The sequence below is a fragment of the Tubulanus polymorphus genome, chromosome 8 (genome assembly GCF_964204645.1).
Source record: "Tubulanus polymorphus chromosome 8, tnTubPoly1.2, whole genome shotgun sequence".
In the NCBI taxonomy this organism is placed as follows: Eukaryota; Metazoa; Nemertea; class Palaeonemertea; order Tubulaniformes; family Tubulanidae; genus Tubulanus; species Tubulanus polymorphus.
The window spans coordinates 16,112,699-16,126,145 of NC_134032.1; the positions used below are offsets into that span (position 1 = coordinate 16,112,699).

Consider the following 13,447-nt stretch of genomic DNA (forward strand, 5'->3'; position numbering starts at 1 on the left):
TTAAGTATTTGATAATTTATAATATTAGTTTTAAACGTTGGTTTTATATATGTTAAGCTAGAAATTCTTCCATTTTTAAGGTGCAAACATTCGCGAGACTCGAATCATTTTAAATTTGTGTACCGTTTATTATTTATTTTTATTATTTATTATTATTTTTTAACTAATAAACTATTTATCTATGACAATATATAGAATGCGTAGTTTCTTTTCGGATTTATATTCAAAATAATAATAATAATAATAATAATAATAATGAAAGTCAAAATAATAATGAAATTATCCGCTGTAATGTTTTGAGAGGAGCTGAGACCAAGGTGCACTAGTACACACACACATTCACGTCGGCAATGTTACATAATTGGGACAGCATACATCGACGTCGGCAATACAACATCTTTGGGACACGCACATCGACGTCGGCAATATGGTATCATCGATTCGTGATGACTCTAGTGGTGCGAGCTGAGACGTGTTTCTTACTGTTTGTTCTACCAGCGGTACAGATATCTCCATCCTGGCTGAGTGTAGCGATGCCATCAGGTTCGAGTCCCTGCAGAGGGAGGATGAGATATCTCTAACAAGTAAAAAGCCACGGTATAAATTGAAAAAACATTTTTTTTTTATCTTCGAAAGTTTCGCAGTTACTTCTGAACCCCGCATCCAAATTAATACAATAACGAATAATCATGGGAAGCAATCTTAGTCAATTAGAATCGTTATTGTATCGTTTTCTGATGATACGGGGGTTAGAAGTAGTCTCCAAACCGTCGTAAGATAAAAACAAATTTTTCAATATCTACTGTGGGTTTTAACTTGTTAACTCTTAACTGATATTAATATCACAAATATCGATTTGTACCGATCATCCATTTTCATATCCAACTCTGTCAACGAAATAAGAATCAAACTGCCTGTTTCGAGCCCTACGTCGGGTGACGTGGTCGGTTTAATGTAAGGTACACTAAACATTTATAAGAGATATCCTTTAAAAAAGCTCGAAGTAGCAGCTGCCCCTTGCTCGGGAAGCAACCCCTCACGAATGCTCCTAGAAAGCAATTACAATCGAACTATTTTGCGAATTAAGATAGATAATTTATTCACGAATAATCAGAATTATTTGTCTTTATTTCTCAAATATAATGCGTATTTTCGATTCCATGAATATTCGATATCGATATGATTAGGATAAATTACACGAAGAATAAATTAAGATATGCATAAATTAGTTATACGAATAACTGTTACATTTAAGTATTTTATGCATTAACTACCGCGTGATCACAAGAATTATCACAAAATTGGGATTCGAACCCAATTGAACCGAACTAAAAAGTCAGGAATCCGCCAACTAACAAATTTTACTCTGCATTTTTTTTCCCAAATAATTAATCCAATAGCCCAAGGAACAAAGTCAACAGTTAATCACTAACCTCTATCTAAAGAAATGAATTCACGAGTGGTTCCTTTACCCGAAACAACCTCCCCATACTTGATGTATATCACAAGAGTATTTAAAACATAGCATTTCGAGTATATTTGTCTTGAATATAGAATATGATGCAACGATGTTAAACTGATAGATAATGCAGGTTGGATGGAGTACTCTGGGTTATTCTATACCAGGAGTACTGGGTTATTCTGTGCCAGGAGTACTGGGTTATTTCATACTAGGAGTACTGGGTTATTCTGTGCCAGGAGTACTGGGTTATTCTGTGCCAGGAGTACTGGGTTATTTCATACCAGGACCCAGTTCCACAGTTGTGAGTTAGAGTTAACTCTGAGTTAAAGTTAGTTCATTTTCAATGAGTTAACTCAGAGTCAAATCTTAACTCAGAACTGTGGAACTGGACCCAGGAGTACTGGGTTATTCTATACCAGGAGTACTGGGTTATTCTATACCAGGAGTACTGGGTTATTCTATACCAGGAGTACTGGGTTATTATATACCAGGAGTGGTACTGGGTTATTCTATACCAGGAGTACTGGGTTATTATATACCAGGAGTACTGGGTTATTATATACCAGGAGTACTGGGTTATTATATACCAGGAGTACTGGGTTATTATATACCAGGAGTACTGGGTTATTCTATACCAGGAGTACTGGGTTATTCTATACCAGGAGTACTGGGTTATTCTATACCAGGAGTACTGGGTTATTATATACCAGGAGTACTGGGTTATTATATACCAGGAGTACTGGGTTATTCTATACCAGGAGTACTGGGTTATTCTATACCAGGAGTACTGGGTTATTCTATACCAGGAGTACTGGGTTATTATATGCCTAGATAGAGTACATAGTTTCGTGGACCGGAGTCGAGGTCGACTGAGTATTAACCGTAGCTAATGGTCATGAAGCCCACCGCGGTGGAACCCCGTAAGGTTCCAGGTGCAACTCAGAACAGCCTCACACTCAGATGTGGAGAATACAAGCACCTGATAATAGATATCCCGAAACGTCATGACTTCAAATTTTCAATTCAATTTCAGATAAATAAATATTACGTTTTCACCCTTTTAAATTTGCTCCAGATTTTGTTTCGTTTTTTCCTCTCTACCTTCCAGTCCACGATTCGGAAACATCTAAATATATTCTACTTAGATTTCAGTTCGATTTGCTCATCGCCATCATCATTAAACTCACCGGGGAACACAGAACTGCCGTGCTCCTTCATCGTCTCGGACAACTGGTAGGCCAACATCGGATACATAATCGAACAGAACATGTCCTCGATCATGTTACCGTCGATGCTGTACTTGGTTCGCATTGAAATACGACTAGCGCCAGCTACCGTACAGAATGCAAACAAAAACACACAGCCTATGGCGTACACCTCGTATATACCTAAACTCTTGATACAACCGAGGATTACTAGTATCAGGAACGTCAACATGAACGTCGCCATGAATATGGTATAAGTGATCGTGATGCACTGCTTCTTCGTGCTGTTACTTGTGTGCGCCAGGACTGTGGCAAATGTGTACGGGGCGATGAATATATTAGCCATTACCCAGATGACATTGTGGGCGTTTGGACGCGCTAGAACATCGAACATACCGACCTTAAACTGTGGTCCGTACGGGTCGCGATTACCACCTTCGACTTCTAGAACGCGCCACAGTGCCACGCATGCAAAACAGATTACTATAGTGAACGGTAAACCTGCCGCAACTGATACGGTCTGTAGGGAAGACAGGGCATCTTTTCCGCCTACCCATATCAGCGCAGACGCGGTGGCTCCTTCGGAAAACGCCCAGAATACTCGCTGTATACGCGGTGGTTCTTTATCGCCGTTTGCGGCCAGACAATCGATGACGTAAGAACCGCTGTCTGAACTGGTGACGAAATACAAAATGATAGCAATAATCGAAAAGATTCGTAGAAATCCGGAAATACTTCCGTAAGAATCCATTACGTCGAACCACATTTGTTCCTTCGAATGACAAGATAAACGAGTCAATCTCTTGTCTTCCAGTTGGACTCCCATTTCCTGCGGTTTTGCGATATTGTTCAATGCGTTCAAACGAGCGATGAACTGAGAGGAATCTGAGTACATGGTCTTCTGGCGGTTTATAATCTGATTCGAACATGGATTACAAGTGCTGTTAACGCAAAGCCAGTTTCCGATTGGTTGGCCCACGTTTGGATCGGATGTGGTGATGTTGACGTTAAGATTGTGTCCGCAGCACAGTCCGGCGCCGGCCGCCTCGCGTTCCATTTTGATTCCGATTCCGCCGAATATGACCATCCAGAAAAAAGCGTAAATAATCGGCGCTGTCATTGTACCGTTAACAAACTCACGGACGGTTCGACCTTTGGAGATTTTAGCGATGAACATTCCTGAAATTAGAGTAAGAAAAAGTTGAAGACTTTTAACTTTCTATGAAATACACAAAGGTCACAGAAAGCGATATTCCCGTATCACAGGGCTGAAGCATCCTTACCTTCCCGGCCACGCCCACATTGCATCCTTGAGCCCTAAACTACTAACAAAAACCCATACGCCACGCCCCTCAAATGCAGCCCAAGCAGTCCCATACTGCAGTCCACATAGCCCTAATTTAAAACCCAGTGCCCCATACTGCAGTTCAGTGCTCCACATTGCCGACTCGAAAGAGCCGTACATTACGTTCAGATCAGTTCTATATAAAACTAATAAATAACTCACCGACAAAAGGAGACCAAGCGATCCACCATCCCCAATAGAAAATAGTCCACCAATCCATCCACAGTTCTGGTCCATCACTTTCACCGTCCGGGTAACCTATAGCAACAGAAAACAATACATTTTACAAACCAGTAAAAACCAGTAATCAAAATTAACTGTTTATGTAAAGATAACTGACCTCTATTTCTATCAGCTCCACCGTGAGATTTACCAGCCAGTTCAAAGGCGTCGCAATGAAACCCGAGTTGTAAAAGCCACTGGAAATAGAACCCGATACTCTGCGTGTAGAGATTCATGATGTACCACGTGTTGTCTAAGAACAGTACGATCAACATGATCACCATTCCAACTCCGAAACATAACTCGCTCAATCGACGAATTCCCAGCCCGATACCGGATAGTGTGGAGGCTGTAGCCAGTAGTGTGATGCCCCAGATTATGATAATCTGACTAATACGGCTAATCGGGATGTCAGGGTTGATCAAGTTGAGTCCGGTATTTAGTTGAATCGTGCCCAAACCTAAACTGGTACAGACACCGAACAGTGTAGTGATAATGGACAAAGCGTCGATAGCGTCTCCCATCCAGCCGAATATCTTATCACCGAGTAGAGGATAGAAACATGATTTAACAGTCATTGGTAAACCCATACGATAAGAGACGATACCCATCAACATTCCCATTACACAATACACGACCCATCCGTGAATACCTGTTAAAACAAAAAATAACAACGTCAATGTAACTCATTAATCATTTGTCCGTTATTATGAACTTTCGAATCATTTTATACGGTGTTCTACGGTTATTTTGAATATTTGAATGCCTGAATCATTTCATAAGGTATTAGACCGTTATTCGTGAAACTGCTGGTTGGTTATCCCTGTATCATAGTTTAACACTACTTACCCCAATGGTATAAAGTCAGGTTGATAGCTATCTGAGCCAGAGTATTGTCCGGCATGGATTTATCCGAAATATAGCGATTACCACCACCTTCCGGGACGTAATGCCAAACCGGTTCGGCCACTCCGAAGAAGAACAACCCGACTCCGATACCACAAGCAAACAACATGGTGAACCAGGTCGCACTGCCGTATTCGGGTTCGTCGTCATCTTTACCGAGTTTCACGTGACCGTACTGTAATAAATATTGTATTACATTGCATTACGTAAATTAGGTTTATCAGATACAGAGAATTCACTGGAATATGAATCCCACAAAAGCTTTTTGAAAATCGAAACTGTTAAAATCTATTGAAATAATCCGAATTTTTTGGTTTTACACTAAAAACCATTTTCAAGGAGTAGCGAATAAATAAAGTCGAAACGTTGAATAAAATGCACTAGCTCAAGGAATACAGTATTCCTGAAGATGACTATTAGGATAAAGTCGAAACGTTGAATAAACTACACTAGCTCAAGGAATACAGTATTCCTGAAGATGACTATTAGGATATAGTCGAAACGTTGAATAAACTACACTAGCTCAAGGAATACAGTATCCCTGAAGATGACTATTAGGATAAAGTCGAGACGCTGAATAAACTACACTAGCTCAAGGAATACAGTATTCCTGAAGATGACTATTAGGATAAAGTCGAAACGTTGAATAAACTACACTAGCTCAAGGAATACAGTATTCCTGAAGATGACTATTAGGATAAAGTCGAAACGTTGAATAAACTACACTAGCTCAAGGAATACAGTATTCCTGAAGATGACCATTAGGATAAAGTCGAAACGTTAAATAAACTACACTAGCTCAAGGAATACAGTATTCCTGAAGATGACCATTATGAAAAAGTCGAAACGTTGAATAAACTACACTAGCTCAAGGAATACAGTATTCCTGAAGATGACTATTAGGATAAAGTCGAAACGTTGAATAAACTACACTAGCTCAAGGAATACAGTATTCCTGAAGATGACTATTAGGATAAAGTCGAAACGTTGAATAAACTACACTAGCTCAAGGAATAAAGTATTCCTGAAGATGACTATTAGGATAAAGTCGAAACGTTGAATAAATTCCACTAGCTCAAGGAATACAGTATTTCTGAAGATGACTATTTGGATAAAGTCGAAACGTTGAATAAACTCCACTAGCTCAAGGAATACAGTATTCCTGAAGATGACTATCAGGATAAAGTCGAAACGTTGAATAAACTACACTAGCTCAAGGAATACAGTATTCCTGAAGATGACTATTAGGATATAGTCGAAACGTTGAATAAACTACACTAGCTCAAGGAATACAGTATTCCTGAAGATGACTATTAGGATATAGTCGAAACGTTGAATAAACTACACTAGCTCAAGGAATACAGTATTCCTGAAGATGACTATTAGGATATAGTCGAAACGTTGAATAAACTACACTAGCTCAAGGAATACAGTATTCCTGAAGATGACTATTAGGATATAGTCGAAACGTTGAATAAACTACACTAGCTCAAGGAATACAGTATTCCTGAAGATGACTATTAGGATATAGTCGAAACGTTGAATAAACTACACTAGCTCAAGGAATACAGTATTCCTGAAGATGACTATTAGGATATAGTCGAAACGTTGAATAAACTACACTAGCTCAAGGAATACAGTATTCCTGAAGATGACTATTAGGATATAGTCGAAACGTTGAATAAACTACACTAGCTCAAGGAATACAGTATTCCTGAAGATGACTATTAAGATATAGTCGAAACGTTGAATAAACTACACTAGCTCAAGGAATACAGTATTCCTGAAGATGACTATTAGGATAAAGTCGAAACGTTAAATAAACTACACTAGCTCAAGGAATACAGTATTCCTGAAGATGACTATTAGGATATAGTCGAAACGTTGAATAAACTACACTAGCTCAAGGAATACAGTATTCCTGAAGATGGCAATTAGGATAAAGTCGAAACGTTGAATAAACTACACTAGCTCAAGGAATACAGTATTCCTGAAGATGACTATTAGGATAAAGTCGAAACGTTGAATAAACTCCACTAGCTCAAGGAATACAGTATTCCTGAAGATGACTATCAGGATAAAGTCGAAACGTTGAATAAACTACACTAGCTCAAGGAATACAGTATTCCTGAAGATGACTATTAGGATAAAGTCGAAACGTTGAATAAACTACACTAGCTCAAGGAATACAGTATTCCTGAAGATGACTATTAGGATAAAGTCGAAATGTTGAATAAACTACACTAGCTCAAGGAATACAGTATTCCTGAAGATGACTATTAGGATAAAGTCGAAACGTTGAATAAACTACACTAGCTCAAGGAATGCAGTATTCCTGAAGATGGCTATTAGGATAAAATCGAAACGTGAATTAAACATAAGCTCCAGGAAACATTTCAGACTCTTGTTCCTTCTTATTTGTGAGATTTCTCAACCTACCTTTACATAGACGACAACTATGAATAGAGCCCAGATGTCCTGCGATCCAACATAAAGCCAGGTGAAGGTTTTTGTGATGAATACTTTCCACTTTTTGAATTCGTCCCCGGTCAATTTTGGCTCCAGCATACAGAAAATGACGAACCCCCAAATGAAAACAATCGCGGCGCAGGTGACAATCGGGTTAAAACGAATCCATATCTTCGGAATCCGGAACCAGCAACTTCGATCCTGGGGAAAAAATAATCTCAAAATTGGAAAAATGGTAAATTCCTGAACTGAGACTCAATTATCAAATCAGTTTTTTTGTATGACATAGGTTAATTTTACAATCATCGACGCCATCTATGGGAATTGTGAACTAAAATTTTAACTAAAATCTTAGTATTGGCACTGTTCCAATCTTCAGGTGTCTTGCAATTTTAGTAATCTATTATAATTTATTCATGTTTTATATATATTATGATAATTTTTGAAAATTTATTATAAATTATTCATTAACAATTTGAATAAATGAAAATAAGTACGAAATTAATGGTTACCTTAATGCTGTCGTATGCGATGATGTCAGTTTGATCCGGGTCGGGAAAACATGTCTGAAAACATCCTCCGTACATGCCTTGACACCCGCATGCGTCGTCAAGCGGTTCTTTATCCTCGATCACAACAGGTCCGCCATTTCTCTGCGAGTCATTCTTGTCGTCGGGGCCTTCGTCGTCAATGACGACGGCGTGGTTGTCATGACCGTGCGACATGTTTGCGAGCCTCGATTCAGATCAGCCTCTCGCAATCACCCTCGTTCTTCTATCTCTTGAACCCCTCTGTCTTGAACTCTTGGTTCGGTCTCTCGCTCTTTTCTTTTCCTTTCTCTATCTCTCTCCGTTCCCGCTGAAGAAATTGGCAACAGAAGAAGATAATATCAGTAAACCACGCATAATATATGACTCGAACACGGGAAACACTGACTTATCACTAATCTGGACAAAAACGAAATCATTTATTGATTTTCTATTATTTTTTCCGATCGTTAAAACTCGGAATGGCTTATCAAATTGGTTTTTTCTAGAATGATAATTTTGACTCACGAATCGACCTGTTGGGTATTATGATTAGCATTCCCGGGTTACCGGTATGTGAAGGTCAGTCGATGAGGCCAGACCCGGACTCCTTACGGCAAAAACCCACCCGCGTTGTCTGGAATTAGCTTCCGCGTTCCAGTGCCTTGATTAGTTTTGAATAGAAGTTATCAAGGTTCGGTGATTCATGTATTGCGTAGTTCAAATGATAAAAACGATATTTTTCAGAATGAATAAATTCCTGCTAAAGTAACCGTTATCAAAGCCTGGGGCCAAAATGCGCGCAATACAGGAAACCAGTCACACGGTCACGGCTTAGATCTACGTAAGACCAGAACTTGAGAAGGTCGAAGTTAACTTTAAATCCGGTCTTGTGATTTGTAAGACCACTTTTCAACTTAACACAAATCGTGACTGATAAATTACGCAACTGGCCCCGGAGCAGGTTCCGATAGTCGAGGCGAAATGTGGTCTTAAATCTTTAGACCAGTCTCAAGTTATAGAACGATGACCACACTCAAACGTGGTGAACGGATAATAAGATAAAATCCCGCTATTTACAGATTAAAAGAATTTAAAAACAAGAATTTATTTATTAAATCTAAAATATTTAAAAGACACGACGTTTCGATCTCACCCTAGAGATCATCGTCAGGTGAAATTCTTGTTTTTAAATTCTTTTAATCTGTAAATAGTGGGATTTTATCTTACAGTCTCAAGTTGTGGCTACGTTATGTGCTAGTTCAAGTATAAACTATAGCGCGACTGACACCATCCAGGGGTGGTTGTACATACTCCAAATAGTACGTACATTCTTCCACAAAACTTAAGCAAAGATAAAAGAGCTCGACATATTCGTCTGGTTTGAATATATATCTTTTTTTACATAAATCGTGCGATCACGTGTTCACATAATGAACCTTTTGTATCAAACGCGATGCGCTTCGCTAAATGTCAAGGTCGACCTACTGTTGATCATAAATATTTTTGTAATTACCATAACAATTCAATCGATTTTTTACAAAAGATTCAAAGTGTATTTCAATGAATACCTTTCAGGTTTAACATGTGAACGAGAATGTGAATAATTTTAGCGCTGGTTTTGAAGAAAGCCGAACGGACGAAAAGATCATTGACGTCGTCGTGTAGAGATCATTTGTTCACGTTCACAAGAAGAAAAATCACCTGATTCAAAATGAAATATGAATTGCCAATTATTGTGTCACTGCTGTCGAACTTATATTTCTCAAAGTTTTCAAAATGTAATTCTCGATACCTGGACCGCGACTTCTACATTTGTCGGTTACATTTGACTGTATGCTCGGAGGGAAGGTTCATTTAGTTAATCTAATTTTTAAGTTTGTTCATTTCAAATATTTAAACTGGAGGCAAACTTTTTGTAAGCTATGTGAAACTAGACCCTAATGGGGTTCCGCTGTAACAAGGTTCCGCTGTAACGAGGTTCCGCTGTAACGAGGTTCCGCTGTAACGAGGTTCCGCTGTACTTTCGACATTGTACTGATATCTTTTTAAACCGATGTTATTCGGTTTAGTTGAAAACAATCACGTGGCCCCCGATAAACCCCAAAAACTAATTTCACCACATTTGCTCGAATAACAACAGCACTAGCCCCATTAAGATGTGCATTAGCTGTGACGAATATAGGACAAGCTGTATAACTCTATGCCAGGTGGACAGCTGGTCTACTGGCTAACATGCTTGCTTTCTACGTACGAGACCCGGGTTCGATGCCCGGTCAGTACGCGTTGCGACTTAGCTCAATCACTTTTAGTGCACTGATCGACAAGTTTTGGGAGTTCGAATCTCGGGGAAACAACTTTTCCTAAACAACTACATTTTCCTTTTTTACAATAGATCTTGACGGACCCGGCCCCGGCGGGCACATTTTATCGGAGGTTATCCGCGAGGGCTTGCGTTGGGCTAAGTTGCCCGAACCAGTAGCCAAAAAGTTGGTTAAAGAAAACCAGCGGATAAATACCATAGTTACAATGAAGTTTTAATTGTCATTCAGACAACTATCCACTGGTTAACTCTAACTTTTAAGCGACTGCAGCCCCTGACTGTTAACCTCACACATTTTCATAATTAGTTATCACAAACATTTAAACATTAACATTTCCATCCATTATGATTTCAATTCTAAAAATGAAATAAACCAGTGTAATTTCACTTTATACAATTATCACGAAAAATATCAGAAACTCATTCGAATGATGAAATGAAGTAGGTACTTACAAACAGTTGGCGGAGTTTTTGAAGAAAACTTTCCTTGAAGTTTCAACAGTTTTGAAAGAGCTCACTGTTCGAAAGAGCTCACAGTGCTGCAAGAAGGGCGAGTGCTCTACAAAAAACTGTTACCAACTGCGACAATTTCGACAAAGAGTTTCATTATCTAAATACGTCAGGGCGCCGCGGCGAACGCTGTTTAAAGAACCGGTTTCGTTTTTTTGGAAAACATTTACAAAGGTTTACGATCGGTTTTTCACTGAATCAAAACCGATAAAATACAAACATAAAACTATAAAGATAAATTGTACGCTGCTTTCGTAATGGCCGCGGTTTTAATTGGGGTTTTTTTTGTACGGGTCGGTATGAAGACATAACCTTGAACTGAAATATTTTATTGGTTTTTGTTAATCAAGATCTCAAGCGATCAATGATATATACTTTATACGTCATATGAGGTTAAAAAGTTGTCATAGACTTTAACGATATTTTTGTGTTTCATGAAGTCCAAGATTCGTCTCAATGGGCCATTGATCGCGCGGACTCGAGTCCTGCAGGCTGGTCGAGTCCTACAGGCTGGTCGAGTCCTGCACGCTGCTCGAGTCCTGCACGCTGCTCGAGTCCTGCAGGCTGGTCGAGTCCTGCAGGCTGGTCGCTGTCTCCATCATCACTTCATGTTGCGGATGGTGAACTCCCTCCATAACAGAGTCAAAATCATACGTTCTTGGTTGAACCCGTCTTTGCGCATATTATATACCGGTAATTGAAAGTTGCCAGCATTTTAGGTTGAAACATCTTACTCTTCTCCTTATGTCGCTGTTGTTTAAGAGCAAAAACCACGTGAACAATAAACCGTTAAGTCCAAGAACAGGTTCGTATTCAGAAAGTCATGATTGATTTCAGAGTTCGGCGAAAACTTGCTTCAAATGAAAGGAAACTCTTTTCGACAGTAACTTAACCTACATTACTTGTATATACAGAATTATACAGTACTAAAAAAGTTGACAACGACAAATCAATAACAGCGTCACAGAATGTGTATCACTACCTCAAATATCACATAATTGAAAAGAAAATCTTTATGACATTCGAATGATATTTGACTTATTTTTTTCTATTTTGTAATAGTTCCAGGGCTGGATCAATCCGGGGTTATGAAAGGTACTGGAACAACGGTGAATGATTACGTCTCCATTTGAAAGGATTTCCGTAAAAACAAAACTGATTACAAAATCAAATGATCTAACTTTCAAAAGACATATTAACAACGCGAAAGGGTCGGCCTAACATCGATACCAATTCTGGACTCATTTCCACGTCAATTCTGGACTCAGTTCCACAGTTCTGGACTCACAGTTCCACAGTTCTGGACTCACAGTTCCACAGTTCTGGACTCAGTTCCACCGTTCAGAACTCAGTGCCAGAGTTCCATTTCCACAGTTTTGAATCCAGTTCCACAGTTCTGAATTCAGTTCCACAGTTCTGGATCCAGTTCCACAGTTCCGAATTCAGTTCCACAGTTCTGGATCCAGTTCCACAGTTCTGTACTCAGTTGCACAGTTCTGGACTCAGTAACACAACTCTGCCGTCAGTTCTACTGTTCAGACTCTTAACATTTGGTATTTAACTGATTTAAGGTCAAGCTGTTGGCTGGGAACTGGGCGTCCTCGGATAGAAAAAGAACCCGGTAAATCAAGTGCGTTCGTTCACCTCTTTTCTCACACAAAGACTGTACTCAACACAACTCAACGGGGATCAATTGAGACAAACACTTCAAAACCAGTCAAAAAAGTATTCATCGAACATCCACCCCTAAATACGATGTACAGAGGTCCCCGTTTAGTCCACAGGGGATTGTCACAATTTGATGGGAGATGGTTGATACCAGTATCCCTCTAAAGAAAAATTTCTTTTTTATTTTGGGATACTGGTATCATCCATCGAATTGTGACAAGCCCCTGTGTTTTGGTCTGGTTAGTAATTAAATAGTGATTACTGGGTTTGAACCCGGGACACCCCCTGTACATCCTCAGCATCTCGCACTCTGCCGGTGTCAGTAGTTATCAGTAATTTTTGTCAAGATATCAATATTTCACCGTACGGTGCTGCCGCTATGCTCATCGTTAGCGGGTTTTTCGTACACTAACTAAAGTCAACTCTGGTAATCGACGTGCTGTTCAGTTATACTCCCCAACTCTAGCTTGCCAGAGTTGACCTACGATAGTGTATGAAAATCCCGCTAACGATGAGCATAGCGGCAGCACCGTACGGGGAAATGTTGATATCTTAACAAAAGTTACTTCCACCAGCGGAACGGCTTTAGCGCTATGGATTCGAATCCCTTGACGGGTGAAGATACAGTGTAGTGAATTAACTTCACCCGCATGCCACAGTAGAATTATAGAGCAGTTGAGTAAGTTCACGTATTTGCCATCGATGTTATTTCTAGGTGGCAGCACCCAACGGTAAAAAAAATCTAAATATTCGTATTCGCTAATCTAACTCCAGTCGGTCGCAGCCGATACGACAAACATCTGAACGTCA

The 13,447-nt window shown here is 39.4% G+C and overlaps 1 protein-coding gene across 2 annotated transcripts; it reads right to left on the reverse strand.

Moving 5' to 3' along the window:
* Nucleotides 1-1,089: 1,089 nt before the first annotated feature.
* Nucleotides 1,090-11,047, reverse strand: LOC141909576 (putative glycine betaine transporter). 2 transcript variants are annotated; one of them, XM_074800040.1, is made up of 7 exons: nt 10,913-11,047; nt 8,122-8,467; nt 7,580-7,810; nt 5,084-5,315; nt 4,353-4,886; nt 4,175-4,270; nt 1,090-3,846 (listed from the first exon to the last, which is right to left on the reverse strand). In XM_074800040.1, the coding sequence occupies exons 2-7, from the start codon at nt 8,332-8,334 to the stop codon at nt 2,600-2,602; spliced, it is 2,553 nt and encodes an 850-aa protein (XP_074656141.1). In that variant the 5' UTR covers nt 8,335-8,467; nt 10,913-11,047; the 3' UTR covers nt 1,090-2,599. The 2 variants fall into 2 exon arrangements, with proteins under 2 accessions (XP_074656141.1, XP_074656142.1); XM_074800041.1 differs by lacking the exon at nt 10,913-11,047 and adding an exon at nt 8,665-8,968.
* Nucleotides 11,048-13,447: the final 2,400 nt, after the last annotated feature.